This window comes from Macaca thibetana, chromosome 3 (genome assembly GCF_024542745.1).
Source record: "Macaca thibetana thibetana isolate TM-01 chromosome 3, ASM2454274v1, whole genome shotgun sequence".
NCBI lineage: Eukaryota > Metazoa > Chordata > Mammalia > Primates > Cercopithecidae > Macaca > Macaca thibetana.
In genome coordinates this window covers 145,558,174-145,579,810 of record NC_065580.1, presented here as the reverse complement: position 1 = coordinate 145,579,810, position 21,637 = coordinate 145,558,174, and the positions used below count along the sequence as shown (strand labels likewise).

Below are 21,637 nucleotides of genomic sequence, written 5' to 3'. Positions count from 1 at the left end.
AGAGGGTTGGGGGAGGCTGGGAGGAGGCATGGGAAGGTCTGAGGGGAGGATGGGGGAGGTTGGGGGAGGCTGGGGGAGGTTGGGAGAGGGTAGGGGGAGGCTGGGAGGAGACACAGGAAGGTCCGAGGGGAGGCTGGGGGAGGTTGGGGGAGGCTGGGAGGAGGCCCAGGGGAGGCTGACGGGGGAGGAGGAAGGGAGAAGGTGGGGGGAGGTGGAGGGTAGGTCGGGCACCCTGGGCTTAAGGGGACACTGGATCCTGGTCTCTACTTTCCTTCTCCAAACCCCAGTTCCCTCAGCTCTGGGAATGGCAGTAAACGCTACCTCCTACAACTCACACGTGAGGATGGACAAACATAAAGGCTTCTGTACATAAGCCCCAAGCACAGGCCGGGCCCACAGCCGCCGAGTGCCCAAGACGCTGGTTACTGCAGGGCCTGGCGCAGAGCAGCGGCCCCGCAAATGTCACTGTTTTGCTGCCAGCCACAGCTGGACTTTCCACCTCCTCAGAGATGAGAAATGAGGCCTCAGGGATTCACACAAACCATGAAATAGGGGCCGGACAAGCCGGCGCCCAGGAACACTCTCTCCGTGGCCGGAGCACAGCACCCCGAGGTCCCGTAGCTCAGGGTGACGGGGCCACCCCTCCAGGGGACGCTCCTGAATGAATCTGGAAACATTTGCTAGGCTGGAAAATGCACCCACGGGTGGGAACCACGCCTGCGGCTCGAAGCCAGCTCAAGGGAGATGAAGACGCCGGACGCTGCCATTCGGTGGCTGTTCCGCTCCCGTTACTGCCAGGGGGAGGGTCCACCCAGCAGCAGCCACCCAGGCTCTGTTGTCTCCTGCCCACCCCCCACTCCACACCACAGCACCCTGAAAGGAGGGGTCTTCAAACAGCTCCTTCACGTAACCCAGGAGATCCTCAGGTCTCCGGGCGACGCCGTCTCTCCCAGCTGAGCCTCCTCAACGGGGTCAGAGGCCACGAGAGGCCCGAGGAGGCTGTTTCACATCCATGCACAGAAATGGCGAAGGAAGCACCTGTGATCTCAGGCCCCAAGCAGGGCTGGCCGTGAGACCCGTGGGGGCAGCGGGTCAGTTCCCACGTCTTCATCCCACCCCTGGCAGCAGCCCTTAGCTTCAGGCCCTGAGCTCTGATAGCCCCTGTGTAATTTTGGTGAACGGCTGCTCCTCGGCCCTGGGTGAGCGGGGATGCCCTTGGCCCCAGGCTCGGGCACGGGACTGTGACTCACCCACCGGCTCCAGGCAGCCCCGGGTCTGAGGCCAGTCTTGTGGGTCTTGGGGGAAGCCCGGAGCAGGGCCACCTCCCTCTGTCAAGTCCCTCTAGAACCTCTGTCCAGAGAAATGAGGGGCCCAGAAACCAAGCCCAACTGCAAACATCTGCCTCCAGCCACAACTTGCAAGCAGGCAGCTATATTTTGTTTGACCTGCAAAGCATATTACGAGCTTCTGAATTAGTTACTACTAAGATTAAACAATTTAAAAAATTCATACTTCTAGCTTCTCTGGAAAGTTAGAAATCAGGCCAGATGGCCAAGGTCTGGTGAACCGACAGGCCGCTGACCCCTTCCTGTGGGACGCACACCCCTCGACCTGCCACAGGCCGCACCCAGCCCAGCAGCCTCCCTGGCATGACCTGCACGTCCCTCAGGGCATTTGTGCCTGAAACACAGCGAATCTCTCTTGCCAGTGCATAAATGGCCTCGTTTGGGACTAACAGAAGATCGCAGGACAACCTTGGCCCACTGGAGGTAGTAAGCCCGAGACCCACACCGTAGCCACTTCGCTGAACCTCCTGGGGTGGCCAGGTGTCCAAACACCCCTCGCCACGAGGTGTCACGTGCCACGGAGCACTGTGGTACTGGTCTTGGTGACACGGTTTCTATTTTATCCAGAACAGGGCGCACTGTTCACTGGACCACATCCAGCCCGTTTTGTTGCATAAATGAAGACTTATCAGAACTCGGCCTCCCCCGTCGCCACGGACTGCGTGTGGCTGCTCTGGGGCTGGGAACACCCTCTGAATACTGGGGAGAGACCATGCACCTGCAAAGCCTGAAACAGCTGCGTCCGGCCCTTTGTGGGAAAGGTATACGGGCTGCGGAGGTGTGCTGGGAGGGCGCGGACGTCACCCCGTTCAGAGAGGCATTCTTTGGTGTTCACATCCCAGGTTACTTGTTTAAAATACAAATGCTCATTCTCACAGGGTAAGAAACACCAGCAGTAGGTTTTCGGTCCTATAAAAAGGGATGAGGTGGGGAGGCCGTGGGAGAGGAGAGAAAATGAGGCCACCTCTGTTCCTCGTTTGCCACGATGGGGAGAGTGGAGAGTGGTCACCCACCGTCTCCCCAAAACACCCTGGGAGAAGACACGGCCCCCCCAGCAGAAGCCCGGCCCACAGGCCTCGGCACTTACTTCATGGGTTTGAACAGCGCCTGCCCGTAATTCTGGAAGGTCATGATGAGCTTCAGCTGCGTGCCCCCCGACTTCATGGCTGCAGGAAGGAGGGAGAGAAACAGGGTCACTCTCTGGCCGCACGCCCCTTCTTCTCCTGGGCGGACGAGGGCTGTTGGCTGCAATCCACACACACAGGCCAGCCAGGTCCTCTGGGCACGGTCCAGGCGTCCCATTCCGCCTGGGAAGTTTCAGTTTTCTGCAGTGAAGCTCTCACCTGGCTGATGGATTCCCTGCCTGATATTCAGGGTTAAGCACTGGGGCAGATCTCTCCTTGCTGACCACAGACACAGGGCCTGACCCCAGAAGGGACGACCAGGTGTGCTTACCTGGACACACACATATACACATACGTACATACCCCCACACACAGCCATGTACATACCCACACACACCACACCCGTATACTACACACCACACACAGCTACACACCCACAGACACAGTGCTTGACCCCAGAAGGGATGGCCGGGTGTGCTTACCTGGACACACACGTACACACACACACAGCCATGTACACACTCACACCCAGGTACACACACCACACCCACTCACTATACACCACACACCTACACACACACACATGCACCCACAGACACAGGGCCTGAACCCAGAAGGGATGGCCGGCTGTGCTTACCTGGACACACACGTATACACACACACCCCCCCACACACACAGCCATGTATATACCCCCACACACCACACCCATACACTACACACCACACACACGTACACACCCACAGACACAGCCATGTACATACTCTCACACACCACACACACCACCCCCGTACACTACACACCACATACCTACACACCCACAGACACAGGGCCTGACCCCAGAAGGGACAGCCAGGTGTGCTTACCTGCCTGCAACACCTCACACACTCACTCACACCTGCACACACCTGCACACCAACAAACACCGACATACCTTTACACACCCACAGACACCCCCCACACACCCCTACATACACCTGCACAACCACACACAGCCACTCACACCCCCGCAGACATCCACACACACCCTGCATCCCCTGCACCTGCCTAAGAACGGGGAGTGGCGCCTCCCGCCCGCGTTTCTGGGGAGCTACAAGGAGCCTGAGCAGGGTGACTTTGGGGAGACCTGGGGTTGAAAGCACCTGTCTCACTGGAGGCAGCTCCTGCAGCTCTGCAAGGACTCGGTGGGGGTGTGGAAGCCTCCAGAAGCCTCCTCCAGCTTTGGCCACCTCACCAGTCCAGGAGGCTCAAGAACTCCCAATAAAACCCTCCTTTAACCACTTTGGGATTTTCTTTTTGCTGACGGAGAAGGAAGGAGGCTACTGGGGGCTTCCCACAGCAGGGAAGGGGCTGGCCTCGGCCTGGGGCGCCCCGGGAGCTAAGTTGGCCACAGCAAGGGCCTCCAGGCCGCCCGAGACGGGGGGTCATCACACTGTGTGGACTGGCCAGGTCCTGGCCACACGGGGGATTGTCCAGTGTGAGGGGCCTCACGGGGCCACACCAGGCACTGGCCACACGCTAACATCACGGGCGTGAACAGGAGCCGGGCGTCCCTGCCGGGAGAGACGTAAACGGAACGTGGTGGGGTGGCATGCGAGTGCTCGCGTGAAAGGTGAAGAGGGAAGTGGGACGGGGCCCTGGGCACGGTTCAGGATCAGCCTCCCTGGGGAGCTAACATTTGAGCTGCCTTCGGAGCGAGGGGCAGGGCTGGCCCTGGCCCCACAGGGGACCGCACGACCCCAGAGAGGCAGAGCAAGCGCAGTCCCTGAAGGAGACAGTGAGCACGTGTGCAGGGCTGAGGGGGCCATGACTGACACATCACAGTGGACGGGAGGGTGCAAAGGTGGGATGGGGGCCGGTGAGCCAGCAGGTCTCAGGGGGTCCCAGGAGAAGGTAAGGGCGGCCGGCGCGGGGCAGCAGGGCTGAGGGAGTCCAGGGCCAACACATCACAGTGGACAGGAGGGAGCAAAGGTGGGATGGGGGTGGGTGAACCAGGCATGTCTCAGGGGGTCCCGGGGAAGGTAAGGGTGGCTGGCGCGGGGCAGTAGGGCTGAGGGGGCCACGGCCAACGCATCACAGTGGACGGGAGGGTGAAAAGGTGGGATGGGGGCCGGTGAGCCAGCAGGTCTCAGGGGTTCCCAGGAGAAGGTAAGGGCGGCCGGCGCGGGGCAGCAGGGCTGAGGGGCCGGTGCAGATGCTGTCCCTGGCTGCTGTTGCTGACCCAGAACCAACGGTGGACGCTGGAGGTGGGGGAGGCTGGGGCTGCAGCAGCTGCAGGAGACAGTGGCGGTTTGGTTGAAGATAAAGATGGAAAAATGGAAAAATTGAAGAAATATCTGAGGATCTGAAAGGTATTTGGTGGAGTGACGTGGGATATGGAGCAGGCGGACGGCCAGAGAAGGAATGGCGTGGACAGAAGACCGAACCCAGCCAGCCCCGGACGACGGAGATGCTCCAGGGACCTCACGGTTCCTCCACGTAGCTGGAGGGCACATGCGTGTGCTGAGGGTGTGGAACTCGGGGAGGGCCTAGCCCTGCAGGGGATGGTGGGACGGAGGAGCCGCCTGCAGATGGGTTTGTAGCTTTGGTGGAAGAGAGCTCAAGACAGTCCCTTCAGACAGGAAGAACTGCCCCAGAGGAACCGAGGTCTCAGGTGGCGGCTGGCTGGGAGGGAGGGTCAGCGTGAGGACAGCGGGCTTCGGGGAGGGACTGAGGGTGCCGTGGATGCTTCCTGAGGACACTGAATCCTCCAGGAAGGCCAGGGGCACTGGGGAGCATGGACTAGAAAGCAGAGTCCCCACCATCCACGGGATGTCACTTTGGGCACAAGGGAGGAGCTGGCACCGGCCCCAGGCAGAAGGGAGACAGAGCCCGAGCCCAGCACAGACACAGAAACAGTCAATGGCCTCTGATGTGCCCTCAGGGCAGTGTGCTCGCCTTCCTGCGGCCAGGTGTCTCCGAGAGGTCTGCACCTCCCTCTCCTCAGTTTTCCCTCCTGTAAATAGGGCCCAGTGCCCGAGTGTGGCGGCTCACGCCTGAAATCCAAGCACTTTGGGAGGCCGAGGCAGGAGGCTTGCTTGAGGCGGAGAGTTTGAGACCAGCCTGGGCAATATAGCAAGACCCCATCTCTACAAAAACTTTAAAAATTAACTGGTGTGGTGGTGTGTGTCTGTCCCAGCTACGCGGGAGGCTGACGGTGTGGTGGTGTGTGTCTGTCCCAGCTACGCAGGAGGCTGACGGTGTGGTGGTGTGTGTCTGTCCCAGCTACGCGGGAGGCTGACGTGGTGGTGGTGTGTGTCTGTCCCAGCTACGCGGGAGGCTGACGTGGTGGTGGTGGTGTGTCTGTCCCAGCTATGTGGGAGGCTGACATGGGAAGATTGAGGCCAGGGGCTCAAGATCAGCCTGGGCAACAGAGACCCCGTTTCTACAAAACAATGGGGCTCAGGACACGGACACCTGTCCCGCCTCCTTTCCAGGGTCCTGGTGAGTTGGCTGGTGCCTCATGTGACCTGCCAGAACCTCGGCTGCTCCTGTAGAATGGGGGTGACACGCCTCATCCAGGACCACCCTTAGGACTACGTGGGGACAGTGCTATGAGTGGTCAGAACAGCAGCCGTGCGGGTACTCACCGTGGCGAGGGCCACACGAGTGCCACGTCCCCTCCCTGAGAACTGAGAACAGCAAGAGCACGCACGGGGACTCACCACAGCGAAGGCCACATGAGTGCCACAGCCCCTCCCTGAGCACTGACAATAGCGGCAGTGTGGGGACTCACCACAGCCAGGGCCACACAGGTGCCACGTCTTCCCCCAGCACAGAGAACAGCAATGGTGTGGGTGCTCACCACGGCAAAGGCCATGAGTGCCACGTGCCCTTCCTGAGCACTGACAACAGTGGCAGCATGGGGACTCAACATGGCCAGGGCCACACAAGTGCCACATCCCCTCCCTGAGCACGGAGAACAGCAATGGCATAGGCACTCACCACAGCAAAGGCCACAAGACACCACGTCCTTCCCTGAGCATTGAGAACAATGGCAGTGTGGGGACTCACCATAGCAAAGGCCACGAGTGCCACGGCCCCTCCCCGAGCACCAAAAACAGCGACGACGTGGGCACTCTACACGGCAAAGGTTGTGTGAGTGCCACGTCTCTTCCCTGAGTGTGAGAGCAGCAGCAGTGGCGGCTCGCCACCGCAATGGCCACTCAGGTGCCATGTGCCCTCCCCATTTCTGATGCTCTTGCTGCCCCTGAGCTCACAGCTCACACCCCGGCCTGGCCAGGTCACATGCTCATTCCCTCCAGGCAGCGTCTGCTCCAGCCACTGCCCTGTCAGGAACCACGACTGACAGGCCAAGGTCAAGACTGGCGCTGGGCTCAGCGCCCTGGACCACTGTGCAGTCAGGTCTGTCAATGAAACTGTCTGAGGCTGTGCCCTCCGCAGGTGAAGGAAGCAGCAACAAATCTCATTTCTCTCCAAAACACTGCACAGAATCTGAACGCCGGCCTCAGGCGGGCCAGCAGCTCAAGGTTCCATAGACGGGTTCCATCCCAGCTTCTCACCGGTCACCGCAGATGGGCTCCGTCCTGGCTTCTCACCAGGCACCGGGACGGGGTCCATCCGGCTTCTCACCAGGCACCAGGACGGGCTCCATCCCGGCTTCTCACCGGGCACCAGGACGGGCTCCATCCCGGCTTCTCACCGGGCACCAGGACGGGCTCCATCCCGGCTTCTCACTGGGCACCGCAGATGGGCTCCATCCCGGCTTCTCATCGGGCACCGGGACGGGCTCCATCCGGCTTCTCACCAGGCACCGGGACGGGCTCCATCCGGCTTCTCACCGAGCACCAGGACGGGCTCCATCCTGGCTTCTCACCGGGCACCGTAGACGGGCTCCATCCCGGCTTCTCACCGGGCACCAGGACAGGCTCCATCCCGGCTTCTCACCAGGCACCAGGACGGGCTCCATCCCGGCTTCTCACCGGGCACCGTAGACGGGCTCCATCCAGCTTCTCACCGGGCACTGGGACGGGCTCCATCCCGGCTTCTCACCAGGCACCGGGACGGGCTCCATCCAGCTTCTCACCGGGCACCGTAGACGGGCTCCATCCGGCTTCTCACCGGGCACCAGGACGGGCTCCATCCAGCTTCACACCAGGCACCGGGACGGGCTCCATCCGGCTTCTCACCGGGCACCGGGACAGGCTCCGTCCCAGCTTCTCACCGGGCACCAGGACGGGCTCCATCCGACTTCTCACCAGGCACCGGGACGGGCTCCGACCAACTTCTCACTGGGCACCAGGACGGGCTCCATCCCGGCTTCTTACTGGGCATGGGGGTTTTCAATGACAGCAAACAGCATATGATTTTACCAATAATCAAGGCAGCCCATTAAAAATTTAGACTCCATAACCATTTTCTTCTGAATACAGTGCACGGATTTTTAAAACTGGGATGACTGGATGGGCACCTGAAGCTGGGTAGTTTTCTCCCAAAAGTAAAACTGTGGTTGACTTTAGTTTTCCATTTTTTTCCTTAACTGTGTTTCTAATTTCCACAACGAACAGGGAGTACAGTTTTTAGTAAGAAAAAAAGAAGTGATGATTAAAAAATTAGCAGCTGGATTAAGCTCCATTGGACGTTCCCATTTCCATTTAGTAACTGGGGTCACAGGATTTAAGGGTTCCTTCCTGTACCAGGTGTATCAGCTCCTTCCAGGGCTCGTAACCCTGCTTTTTAGAATAACAACATATTGGCTGGGCGCGGTGGCTCACGTCTGTAATCCCAGCACTCTGGGAGGCCGAGGCCTACAGATCACGGGATCAGGAGATCGAGACCATCCTGGCTCACACGGTGAAACACCATCTCTACTAAAAATACAAAAAATTAGCCGGGCGCGGTGGCGGGCGCCTGTAGTCCTAGCTACTCTGGAGGCAGGAGAATGACGTGAACCCGGGAGGCAGAGCTTGCAGTGAGCTGAGATCGTGCCACTCACTCCAGCCTGGGTGACAGAGCGAGACTCCGTCTCAGGAACAAAAAAGCAAACAAACAAACAGAAACCATATTATCTGAATCTGGTCAGTTCAGTCCTTCTTCTTCCGGAAGCAGGTCCGGTCTCCCCGGCCCTTGTGCTCAGCTGTGAGGCCAGCTCCTCCCCACGGAGCAAATAAACGATTAGAAATTAAAGGGCATGAAGATCTCACAGCAACTGAGGACTCCGCTGCCTGTGGACCGTGGGCCGTGCCGCCCACCTGAGCCCACCATTCAGTCTACCAAGTGGATCTTCTGCTGGAGGATGTTTGGAATTCCGCTCTAAAATCAGATATGATCTCCCCACAAAGACCAGCACACGAGCCGCCCGGCGTCTCAGGCCTTCGGCGCACATTGGGATGGCTGGGAGGTGCAGACGTCCACCCTCCTGTCACTGAACGGGTCATCCTGCCCTCACACCCAGGAAGGGGTCAGCAGGTGGCAGAGCCAGGACGCAGGGCAGGCCTCGACGAAAAGGTGCCATTCTGGGTTTTCTTAAAGACAGACCAAGGTTCACGACGCTTGGAAATCTCACCTCATTGGTGGGAGAAGCCCAGGCACGTGGGCACAGGCCCTGGGGACGGGACTGACGGAGACACCTTCCCTGATGCAGCCTCCTGTGCCCCCGGTGGACAGGGGTCAGTCAGAGCCTGCCCAGCCCCAGCCTGGGGAGGGGCCCACTGAGAGCTGATCCCTCTGATGCCCGTGAAGCTGGCTGAGACGGGGGCGTCCTGGCACAGACCCCAGAGTCACCCCACACCGTGGACAAGTCTCAGAGACTCACCTGCTAAGCCCCCTCCCACCTACCACCTTCCCTCCATCTCCCTCTGTAGCCACCCCCCCCAAATACAGGCCATCGTCAAACCAACAGCACAACTGGACCCCAGAAGGCCTCCAAGCCCCAATTCCCAGGGCAATAAAAACATGCAAATCTGGTCAGTTCAGTCCTTCTTCTGGAAGCAGGTCCCGTCTGCACTGCTCCAATGGTCACCCGTCCTCTCTGTGCACACGGGAAGATGTCCATGGGTCCCCCCATTCCCCAGTTCTCCCAATTCCCACCCAGTGGCCACCTGTCCTCTCTATGCACACAGGACAATATCCACCGGCCCCCCAACCCAGTTCTCCCAATTCCCACCCAGCGGCCACCCGTCCTCTCTAAGCACACAGGACAATATCCACAGGGCCCCCCCACCCAGTTCTCCCAATTCCCACCCAGCAGCCACCCATCCTCTCTATGCACACGGGAAGATGTCCACAGGGCCCCCCATTCCCCAGTACAATCTCACCCAGCGGCCACCCGTCCTCTCTGTGCACACGGGAAGATTTCCACAGGCCCCATTCCCCAGTGCAGTCCCACCCAGCGGCCACTCGTCCTCTGTGCACACGGGAAAATGTCCACTAGCCCCCCAATTCCCCAGTACAATCTCACCCAGCGGCCACCCGTCCTCTCTGTGCACACGGGAAGATGTCCACTGCCTTTCAAATAGTTTCTTCCCATCTGGAACACTCTCCCCTTCCGACCCACCTGCCCTGAGCACCTCCTACCACTGAACTCACCACCTTTAGACCGAAGGTGACAGGTCCGCTTCTTCCCCGGCCTCCCTGAAGAATCCCATCGCCCAGATACCCGTCAGTGTACGTGATTCATTCATACTGATTAATCTACATCACTAGGTAACATGGCTAGTTAATGTGATTAACATCCACTAGTTACACAAGTTAACAGCCACTAACAGAGTGCCCTGTGCTTTCATTATTTCAAGTTGCTGTCAGCACTAAGAGCTCAGGGCCACAAAGACTCTCGGACATCACTGGGTTTTGCCCACGGTCTCTCCCCGGGTGAGGCGATGTCAGTATGCAGGTGCCTCCTCAGAAGGACTCCAGGAGACGCTGGCATCTCCTATGAAATAAGAAATATATAGAAAGATGGCTGCTGTCACGGAAATACGAATGGACTTCGGTGCCTGGCCCCAGTCAGTGTGGCCCCGGGCAAGCCACATAACCCCAGACAGCTCCGGCAACCCGCTGGGAAGTTCTGTAAGGAAGAACCCAGAGCAGCTCTGGCGAGAGAGAGGGAGAGACGGCCCCGAAGGAAAGAGGTGTGTGGCCCGGGGCTGGGGGTCCCCACACCCCGCTTGGTGCTCACGGGAATGGAGACCGGGTGCAACCACCACTCAGCCTTGGTTTCGGGTGGGAGCAGGAACCCTTTCTAACAAGATCCACAACCTGACTAAATGAACCAGTTCCACCTCCTACAGGCCTGTGGACCACACAAACACATCCAGGTGTGAGATGCTGCTGTCGGTGTGGGCCACCATGCTGCTGCCCTTGGCCCGGGTCATCTCGTCTGTGAAGAGGGCCAGCGTCATCCTTGGGGGTCACAGCCAGGCTGTTCACAGGCCCCTGCTGTTCACAGCCACCGTCTGGCTTCAAGTGTCAGAGTGAAGCAGTTATGCCTGAAGACGAACGGGGTCAGCTGTGTGTGCTGGAAGCAGGGCCTCACCCAAGGAGGGCTCAGATGTGAAGAATGTGACACCAGGAGGGCTCAGGTCACCCTGTTCTTCCCACGCCACACATCTCCAAGCCAGAGAGGTCTGCTGGGTGTCCCAGACCCCAGGTGCCCACACACAGCCTCATATACCCACTCACCGTGGGCACCGAAGGACCCGGTTCTGAGGAAAAGACGGAAAAGGACAGAGTTGGCCAGCAGTGAGCACTCTGGGGCTGGCATCAAGGAGGTGAGAACTGTGGGCCCCCACTGCAAGGTAAGGGGCCGGAAGAGCTGAGAGCCCGCACCTGCTCCGGGCCTGGGTCTGCCAGTCCTCGACTCTCCTGGAGGCTTCAGGTGACAGGCAAGGCCACGTCAGCCCTGCAAGTCCCGTCCATCACACACCACCCTCAGGACAGTTTCGCCAGAACTGCCTCCAGCCCAGACTGTTACTTATTTCCCAATTTTCTTCAAGGCCCCTTTTATTTTGAAAGATCTGTTTTTTTAAAAGAAAACTGCAGCCTTGCCCCAGTGGGGACCACGTCTGCCATTAGAAGGAACGTCGGCAGGAGCACGTCGGGGCACACTCCTGCAGTTAGGCGACTGCTGTCTCTGCTGGGCGTGTGGAGGCCGGTGCCTGGGAGACCCCAGGCCTCAGCAGCATGAGCTTTAGCTCCTCGCCTTCCATCAGACGGCTGGGAAGGGAGTTGAGTGCAGACTGAGCTATTGGCCGCCTCCTCCAGGCTCCACCCGAAATCGTCCTTTCCAGGCGGTCATTGTCCTTCTTTCAGGATGACCCACAGTCCCCCAGCCCTGGGGCCATGGGCCTCCAGCTAATCAGGCATCTTCCCTTTTCTCCTCCAGGTCGGCCGAGCCACGCTCTGGGACTGTGACCTGCAGAGGCAGTTGCCACCTGCGGTGGGCAGGATGGGGGGACGGTGACCTTTCTGGAGCTGGTGCTGCCTTCCAAGGAGTTCTGCTCCCAATGGACAGACAGGGTGGCTGTGCCCTCCCAGGCACCTGCAGGCAGCTCCCTCTCGTGGGCTGACCCAGCGGAAGGCCCTTTGTTCCTCGAAGCTCACCGGCCGGTTAGTCCTGGATTCTAGCTAGACCCATTCTTCCCCTTTTGGCAGATCAGTTCGTGTCAAGGACTTTCGTCCCGTGGGGTCAGTTTTCCTTGTGCAGGCATGTTCTCCCAACCACAGGCTTTGACCCAATCCGGATGGAGCAATTCTGTATTTCAGTCCAGAAGCTGCCCAAATCCTCACACGCCAGTGGGATGACTTTTTAAAAAAGTAATTCCAAGTACAGAGTCGTTTTTTTTTTTTTTTTTTGAGACAGAGTCTCGCTCTGTCGCCCAGGCTGGAGTGCAGTGGCCGGATCTCAGCTCACTGCAAGCTCCGCCTCCCGGGTTTACGCCATTCTCCTGCCTCAGCCTCCCGAGTAGCTGGGACTACAGGCGCCCGCCACCTCGCCCGGCTAGTTTTTTGTATTTTTTAGTAGAGATGGGGTTTCACCGTGTTAGCCAGGATGGTCTCCATCTCCTGACCTCGTGATCCGCCCGTCTCGGCCTCCCAAAGTGCTGGGATTACAGGCTTGAGCCACCGCGCCCAGCTCAGAGTCGTTAATTATGTCATTTATTATTTGCATCCATAATTGTGCATGATGGCAGTTTAATTATCACCAGCGCCAGCCGAAGGCACCGCATGCCGGATTTCAAGCTGAATAGAGGTAGATAATATCCCAAGATTCTTTAAAGGTGGCAGTGGCCCGTTACCAGGCAGCCAGGAGCCCGGCTATAAATAAACCTCTGCCGGCTCTAACCAGCCGTCCTGCAGGCCACGTGGAGCACCATGAATTCGACTGGGTGGTTCTGAGCAGGGGAGATTTCATGCAACCATTCTGAGGGACTCTCAGGCCTCGTTCTCCATTACAACAATATTTCTGGGCTCATGTTTAATAGCAAGATGAGTGACTTGAAATGAAAGCAAGCACCCAGGGGCCAGACAGCTGAGGGGACAGAACTCGGAGCCTGGAGCACGCAGGTGCTAATCTTGGACAAACCTCCTGCTTTTAGAGCCTGGGTTTCCCTCGTTGTGGAGCGGTGGTTGGAAGGCAGGGCTGGCCTTTGAAGGCTACCCCTGTTCTTGGTTGCAGGACCTGTCTAGGGGCATCAGGCTCTACACCTGCCTGACTGGCTTGGCGATGCCAAGGGCCCAGCCAGAGGCTGCTATCTCAAGCAGCTGGGTCTTCACCCAGAACCTCCAACTGGGAGTTCGTACTCAGAAGGGCCCTCAGAACAGCCGTGGCTGAGTCAGGTCAGCCAGGCAGCAGCAAGCGGGGTCAGCAAGCAGGTCAGGCCCCTTCTGGGACAGAGTACATCCTCCAGGGACACTTGGCCTGGCCTAGGCCAGCCCCCTTGTGCCGTGCCCTGCAGACCAGGAGACCTGGGCCTGGGCATGGAGCAACTCCAGCGGGACGCTTGGTTCCCAGGTGAGGGATCTCTGCTTCCTAGGAAGACAGACCTCTTCAAAAATGAGAACTCACCTGTGAGCATCTCCAAGCCCAAGGCAGGGGGAGTACAGGGCCCAGCATCCAGTCCGAGACCCTCACGAGGCTCAGGCACCTGCCCAGCTCTGGCTTCCCCAGAGAAGAAGGATCAGCCCGCCTTGAAATGCTGCTGCCATACAAAGACCCCACCCAGCAGGTGAGCTGCCCCCAAATACTACTGCAGTGTTGGAGACCCCACCCAGCAGGTGAGCTGCCCCCAAATACTACTGCAGTGTTGGAGACCCCACCCAGCAGGTGAGCTGCCCCCAAATACTACTGCCTCCAAATACCCACCCAGCAGGTGAGCTGCCCCCACTACTGCAGTGGAGACCCCACCCAGCAGATGAGCTGCCCCCAAATACTACTGCAGTGTTGGAGACCCCACCCAGCAGGTGAGCTGCCCCCAAATACTACTGCCTCCAAATACCCACCCAGCAGGTGAGCTGCCCCCAAATACTACTGCAGTGGAGACCCCACCCAGCAGATGAGCTGCCCCCAAATACTACTGCAGTGTTGGAGACCCCACCCAGCAGGTGAGCTGCCCCCAAATACTACTGCCTCCAAATACCCACCCAGCAGATGAGCTGCCCCCAAATACTACTGCAGTGTTGGAGACCCCACCCAGCAGGTGAGCTGCCCCGAAATGCTGCTGCCACACAGAGACCCCACCCAGCAGGTGAGCTGTCAGGCTCTGCTCTCATGTCTTTACTCGTATTTGCACATTTAAGCCTGAACAACCTCGTGAAGCCGGCACCACAGGTCCGGGCTCTCCTTCAACATCTTTGGGGGCAGAAGTATTTGGGGACTGCGAGTATTTCGATGACGAAAGCACAGGCGGTACGTGGCTGCTGCTCGTGGCATGCCCACACGGCTCTGGGGCAGAACCCCACAATCAAACACACTCGTGTTCCTCAGAGGAACACGTGAATATTCACCGTAAGAGAGAAAAATAAGGATTTTTAACTAGCCTCGGCGTTCTGCCCCCAAATCCGTTCAGCTTGAGTCAGGTTTTGCTAATGAATGGGTTTTGTTTGGCATTCAGATTTGTAAGTCAGAGGTTACGGGGTCCGGATTATAACTGTCTCTATGTTCTCAGCGAGAAGCCAGGTGCTGGAGGGGTTAATCCATTTGCCCAGTTCCACTCTGGCTAGTGGCCGGCAGAGCCAGGATTCACCCCCAGATCTCCTGGGCCAGAGCCTGCTGTCCCGCCTGGGTGACGGGGCTGTGTCCACTCACCCTCCTTGCAGGCCCTGCAGAATGACTGTCAGCACCAAGCCTGTCCTCGGATGGGCCCCCACCCAAGAAGACAGGATTAGAACCAGTGTGGCCAATGTGGCCTAGGAGGCGGGCGAGCGAGATCAGCTCGGGCAGCCCTTCAGTAGGCACAGGACTTACCAGGGCACACCCAGGCAGAGGCCACACCAGAACCCTGGGGCAGGGATTCCCTGGCAAAGGCTTTGTCCACACTACCGCAATGTCAGGCAGCCTGGGCACCACTGCCCTGGGGCAGCTGGACCAAAGGGGGTGGCAGTGACCCAGGGCTAGCCTGTCCAGATGGACAAAGGGCTCCTAAGGTGGGCAAAGCTGCCCCAGGTCCCAGAGGCCCCGCACTCTCCCTGAAGCCGCTCTAGGAGCTCCTGGGCACAGAACTCCCGCACCTCTGCAGTGTTGGTGTTGGAAAGCTGACTGGTCCCTGAGGGATGCGGCGAGCTGCAGTGCCCGCCAAGGGCGTAGTGGCCTTTGGAATCCACCAAGCGCTCCCTCTGCCCAGACCCTGCCTGTGCATACGAGGGGGCTGTTGTGGAAGGCCACGCACGAAGTACTAGTTAATGTTTTACAAGCTTGCTCACATGCACCATCTCATCCTATCCTTGCATCGATCCTACGTGGGGAGACCCCGCTGGACAGACGGGGAAAATGAGCTGGAGAGAGGCTCACACGGACAGCGGCATGGGAGGCTTCCAAATGTGAGTGCTGCACCTCCCGAACGCCCTAGCTGGTGTGCAATGCTCTCGCATTCCTCTTCCTGCCACAACGGACCCCACCTGGAAGGTGAGCCGCCTGACGGACCCCATGGAAGGTCCTCAGCCCCTCCCAGTGGAGCCCCCTCCTCTCCACACGCCCTGCCTGGCGTGCGTGGCTCTGAAGTGCTCGTTCCTTCTCAGGACCGGGCACTGCGTGTGCGTCTCTTCCGGAGGCCATCCGGTCCACAGAGGCAGCGGATCTCCTTGAGGCTGAACTCATCCTCAACTCCCCACCACCCAGAAACGGGGCCTGACATGCAGGAGGTGCCGGTAAAATCTGCTGGATGGACCCACACATTGATCAATGCATCGGATAGTTCCTTAATGGCCACGCTCACTTGCGGGGGCAGAAGGGACGTTCCGGCTGTGGCTGTCTGCAGAACTGCTCCCCAGCGCAGCTCGAAGCCCTCAGACCCCTGCAGGGCAGGAGAAAGGCAGAGTTTTCAAGGAGGGGGGCCTCGAGGGAGGGGGAGGTGTTCAGGTTCCTCCCAGGCATGGAGGGAAGAGGACCCCCAGCTTGTCCAGCTGATCTCTCTTATGAGGTGAGCTGATCACGGAGTGGGGAGAAAGCTGCAAGTTCTCTTCCCATGACCAGGTGAATGCCCAGCAAACAACTCGGCACCGGGCAGAGACAGTCAGGAACAGCCCTGCAGGGCTCTGGAAAACCCACCTGCCAGCCTGAAAGGCGACACCTAAGTCCTGTGTCAGCAACTGGACAGAACCCCAGGCTGCCAGGACCCTTTCAGCCCCAGGGCTGCTTCTGAGACACACACGCAGCTAATGCGGGGACGGCTGGCCTCATCACACAGCGCTAAGAAAGCCCTGCCTTCAGGCTCTCCCAGCCTCTGCACCTGCCCACTGTGTGCACCCAGGCCCACTCCCTGCAATCCCCGGGGAGCAGCCGCTCCCACCAAAGGGCCTCAGCCCTGCCCTCACTGCCTCTCCAAGCCCTGGTGACAAACGGGAGCTTCACAAACAACTGCCTACAAGCTGAGAACAACGGCACCAAACCTCCACGCTCAGAAGCTGCAGTGGTACATTTTCCTGAAATCAGCAACCCGATGCCCTTTTTTGTCCAATTCAGCAGATCCCAAACTACCTGGAGACATTGCCTTCAAACTCCTCCATCCGGGAGGCCCAGGCCTCCATCCTGAGCCCTGCCTACGTCTCCTCAGTATGAAACCGCACAGCACCTTGCTGAGCTCTGACGAAGGACGGCTTCAAAACCACAAGAAGCAGGCTCAAGGCTATCTCCCCACCCAGCCAGGGTCGTGTGCAGAAAAGCAGGAGAGTCCCACGCACACGATCTCGGTGGAGGGGTCACCGCCGCCGAGGATGCCCCTCTAGTCTTCTACCCCAGGAGGGAAAGACGCTGTCGTTCAGTTGGCACCCCAAGGACCACCCAGGTGAGGAGGCAGAGCACAGCGGACAGGCTGTCCAGGCATCTCCCAGCTCATCGTGCAGCAGGGCACATCCAGTGTGAGAGCACACCAGACGTGAGCCTTCTGTCCCTCCGCGCTTCCCGTGCAGATCGCTGCAGGAGGTTAATGCTGTGGTAACGAACAACGAACAACGGCCTCCCAGACCTCTCTAACGCACAGCCTGCCCCGGCAGCCCTGACGCCAGCCCCAGCCGGCACACAGATGGCCCTCAAGTGCGCCCAAGGACACCTACCCACGCTGGTGATCCTCTGGGAGCTGAGGTCGTGCAGCAGGGCCTCGATGGCTGGGTTGTGTCTGGAGTACAGCTCGTACCGGTTGATGCCAATGTGGAACTTGAGCCAGTTGGGATAGGAGTCCGCGGCTGCCTCCCCGGTGGAGAGGAATTCTGCACCTTCAGCACCCACATGCGGCCTGCAGGGAGCAGCGGGGATGAACATCAGCACAGAAGGAACAGGCCCGTGAGCCGGATGACGGGGGAGAGGCCACCGATGCCAATGTTTTTAACTCTGGGTTCAAGTCAGTGCAGATGTTGTGGAAGGTGCCTCTGCTTAAAGAGGGCCCTGCAATGTCTGCACTTTCTTCTGTGGCTGCTCTGCTGCCAGCTAATAACACGGTGAAAGGCCTGTAATTCTTATTCACCCTCTGGAGATGCCACAGACAGCTATAACTACAGCAAGACTAATCCCAGGACGTCAGCACTGCCCTGCCGTCCCCGCCACGTCTGTCCCGGGGTCACCGAAATGGCCCCACCATGATGTCAGCTGGGGGTACCAGGGGCTGCTGGCTCTCCCTTGGAGTAGAGGGGAGAACCTACCATTGACTGCAGACTGCATGAAAATCACAGACACGCCCAGTCTGTCAGGAACCTTCCCTGGCTCTCTGCTTTTGTTCCAACAACCAGGGGCAGAATGATGCAAGAGGCTAAATTTGATTTTAATGAGAGCAGTTTGGGTGGGGAGAGAGGAAAGAGGCAGCACTCTCTCCAGCCCAGGCTCCCATGGATGACCCGCCACCCACGCAGCCTGTCCTCACATCTCTGGGGTCAAGGGACGGTACTGGAGGAAGGACAGACCCTCCGTCTGCCTGCTGGGCTGGAGGGAAATGTGGAACTTGTCCTAGCTCGAATTCACCTAAAGTGGAGAAGGTTTCTGCCCAAGCTCTGTCCTGCGGTGGACGTGGGAGGGGGGCTATGCTCTGGGTGGCCGTTTCTCCCTGCCCTGCCGAGAGCCACAGCCCAGGCCGCTGCTCTGGTTCTCAAATTTCCAAGCATTTCCTTGAACCTGACCAGCAGGCAGGGCTCAGAGGCTTCCAAACAGCCAGTGTGTTCAGACAGAAGGCACTGGGCCTGGTCACACTTCAGGGGAGAAGGGATTTGCAGTGAGATCTTTTGGGAGGCTGGTCTCCCCTCTGCCGCTGGGGTAACCTTCTGCAGGGAGTTACTTATCCGGCCTTGCCGTGGTTAATGTTCCACTGCCTCGGGTTGTAGCATCTGCTTGTTTTGATCTGTGTGGCGGAGGGAAGGGCTGGGGGGTGGGGAAAGGACTCAGCCAGGACAGTTTAAAGAGATGTTCCCTGCGTGGCTTCTCGCCCTTTATCCAGCCATCCTCTCTTTGCAGCCAGCACACCCCCGCCCTTGTTGGGTGGGCCCCTTTGTTGCACCTCATGGCTGCCAGCAAACCCCTCTGATCATTCTGCCCCAGCCACTGGGTTTAAAAGACTCAATAGGCACATCCAGACCTTCTCCAAGGTGCCCACCCAGAGCACCCTCGCCAAGTGTCTGAAAGCCGAGCGGCAGCCTGGCCCCTTCCCTGGGAAAGGCCATTCTCCTTCCCTCACCAACCCATTCATTCATTGCCTGACCCCCATTTCCCAAGCTGATGGCCAGGACTCGCTTCTAAAGGGCGCAGGGTCTGGCTTCCTCACCAGCAGCCACAGGGGCACAGCTCCCACCACCCGGCAGCCCCTCCCCAGGAGAAGGTTATTCTGGAGACAAAGGCAGTGCCCTGAGCTGGGCGGCTGCCTCCTCCCACACCACACTCCCTGCCCGGCCTCTTCCCTGGGGGGCGGCCTCTCGAGGCCCCTGAACCTCTCTCCGCCGTGCCTTGGGCTCACGGCTCCCGTGCTGGTGGTGGGCACCTGCCAGCCCCCACTCACCAGTCCGGGCTTTCCACCGCTTTGGGGCTGAGCCTGCTGTCGCTGTTCACATTGAACAGGACGTCGTCCTCCGTGAGCGGCGGAACCGCCACCCGGTAAAGCGGGTGCTCGAACAGCCTGGCCAGGAGCGAGGTGTCTCCGCCGGGGCCGGGCGGCGGCTCGGACTGACGCGGGCCGGGGTCTCGCAGCAGCGGCCGGTGCGCGGGGTCGTGGGGTCTCCGGGCGCCGGGGTCCCGCCCCCGCAAGGCGCGCTCGGCCGGCTCCGCCGCGGGCGGCAGTTTCTCCAGCGAGTGGGACGAGAGGTTGGAGGAGGGGTCGGAGCTGAAGTCCTGCAGGATGCGGAGCGTGTGCTTGTTGGGCCAGCCCGCGTCGGCGGCGGCGGAGGAGGCGGCTGGGGGCTCCCCGGGGCGGCCCCGAACCTGGGCCCAGCCGGGCGCGGCCACCTCGGCCGCGGGCTGCGCGCACGAACAGCCGGGCTCCCCCGAGGGCCGCGCGCCGCGCCGCTCCAGCCGGGGCAGCAGGTCCAGGGCGATGTGCAGCGCGCAGGCCACCAGGAAGACCATGAGGATGAGCACGCGGAACCGGCGCACCAGGATCATCTTCATGGCCGCGCGGCCGGCCCGGGCCTGGAGCGCGTTCCCCTCGCGCCCCTCTAGCTGCGGCTGGGCACGAGCGCGGCGCCGCCTCGCGGGTCAAGGTCCATCGGCGCCGGGCGGCTACCAGCTCTGGGGCTGTGCCCGGGCCGGGACCGCGTGCAGGGCGCCCGCCGCCAAAGCGCTGGGTCCCCGCGCCATCTCGGGGCCGTCCCCGCTCGGCCTCTCCGGAGCGGCCGCGCCCTCAGCCGGGGAGCGCAGGGGTCCTGGTCCGCGGGGCCGGGCGCGCGGGGGGCGGCGGGGGCCGCAGCAGGGGGAGGCTCGGCGCTCGCAGCGGCCGGCGCGGGGCTCATCGGGCGCGCGGGTCCATCCCGGCCGGGGCGCGACGGGCCTGGGCGGTGGCGGCGGCCGCAGGCGACCCGATCCTCAGCGCGGTCCGCTCCAGGCGCCGGGCGGGCGGGGAAGGGGCGGCTCCTCCGGGCCGGGCTCTGCCCTCACGCCGCGCCCGGGAGACCGGGGCTGGGAGGGCGAAGGGCGGAAGGGTGGGCGCGGAGCGGCCGGCGGGGTCCCGGGCAGGTGCAGCGTCCGCCCCGAGCGCAGCTCCCGCCTGGCCGAGCCTCTCGGCGCCCCGCGCCCCGGGCGGGCAGATATCGAGCGCCGCGGAGCCGCCCCCCGCGTCAGCGCCCGCAGATTGGCGGAGCCGCCGCCCCGCGAGTCACTGCTGGGCCCGGGCCGGCTGCGCTGCGCTCTCCTTCCTCCTCCCCTCGGCCGCGCCCCGCGACGCCGCTGCAGCTCCGGGCCCGCTGAGGGAGGGCGCCTCCGGCCCGCGGTTTGCAGAGGGAAGCGGCGGAGGCCGGGTGGGGGCGCGCTCGGTTCCGGCCGGGCCAGCAGCTGCGGCCCAGTGGGGGGCTCCGGCCTGGCCGCTTCCCGGGACCCCCGCCCGCCCAGGGCCGCCGCCGCCGCCAGCTGCAGCCTCTCGGCTCCTCCCCGGAGGAGCCCGGGGCCGGGGCCCAGGCCAAGTCCCTCCCTGGAGCCGCGGGGCGTCTGCGCCGCCGGATGAGCTCCCCGCCGGGCGGCGACCCCGTGCCCCACGCCCGTCTCGGCAAGAGGAGGCGGAGGCGGCCCCGCGGGAGACCCGGGGAGCGACTCGGCCCGGACCCAGGGGACGCCAGGGCAGTGGAGCTCCCGGCACCGGCCCCGCCCGGGGGACGCGCCCGCCTTAACCCTCCGGACTCCGGGCCCGCTGGGGGCGCAGAGAGGGGCTGGTGTGCGGGGGGCGCCTTCCTGCTTGGGGCCGACGGGGTGTGTGAGTGCAGGCGTGTGTGTTTGTGCGTGTGCATGAGTGTGTGTGTACATGAGTGTGTGTTTGTGTGTGTGCGTGTGTGTGTGTGTGTGTGCATGTGCATGAGTGTGTGTTTGTGTGTGTGCATGCGTGTGTGTATGTGCGTGCACATGCATGTGTGTGCACGCGAGTGCATCTCATCTGTCACCCACACCCAGGGCAGCGGTGCTTGTACAACGTGGCTTCTGCAAGCAGCAGCTTCTGGCCCCCCAGCCCCCAGTAGGGAATATAAGGGGAGGTGGATGTCAGCCTAAGATCCTAGTCAGGGAGGTAAGTGTGTGGGAGGAGGCCACACCCCCTGTCCCCCAAGCCAGCTGCTTCCCCAGTGCCCAGATTGCCTGGGCCAGCAGCCTCTGCAGCAAGTCCAGGCCTGTGGGCTGGGAGCAGGGCCTGGGCCCCCCTTCTTTCTTTCACTCGCTGGCTTGTTACCTGGGCCCACCCTGCCCTCTCTGAGCCTCAGTTTCCTTTATGTGAATTCAGGACATTGAGCTCGTTGTTCCTGAGGACTCACTCATCTCTGAGCCTGGCCCAATGCCTGGCATTCCG

At 60.9% G+C, this 21,637-nt stretch overlaps 1 protein-coding gene across 1 annotated transcript in view; it reads right to left on the bottom strand.

The window, feature by feature from the left end:
• Positions 1 to 20,372, bottom strand: part of FAM20C (FAM20C golgi associated secretory pathway kinase) — a 68,485-nt gene extending 48,113 nt beyond the window's left edge. Inside the window, exons 1-3 of the mRNA XM_050784007.1 lie at positions 19,157 to 20,372; positions 17,235 to 17,413; positions 2,434 to 2,512 (exon numbers count right to left, since the gene is read on the bottom strand). Of these exons, the coding sequence (XP_050639964.1) occupies positions 2,434 to 2,512; positions 17,235 to 17,413; positions 19,157 to 19,761 (863 nt within the window). The 5' untranslated portion in view covers positions 19,762 to 20,372. The remainder of the gene's footprint in view (positions 1 to 2,433; positions 2,513 to 17,234; positions 17,414 to 19,156) is intronic.
• Between the last annotated feature and the right edge of the window lie 1,265 nt (positions 20,373 to 21,637).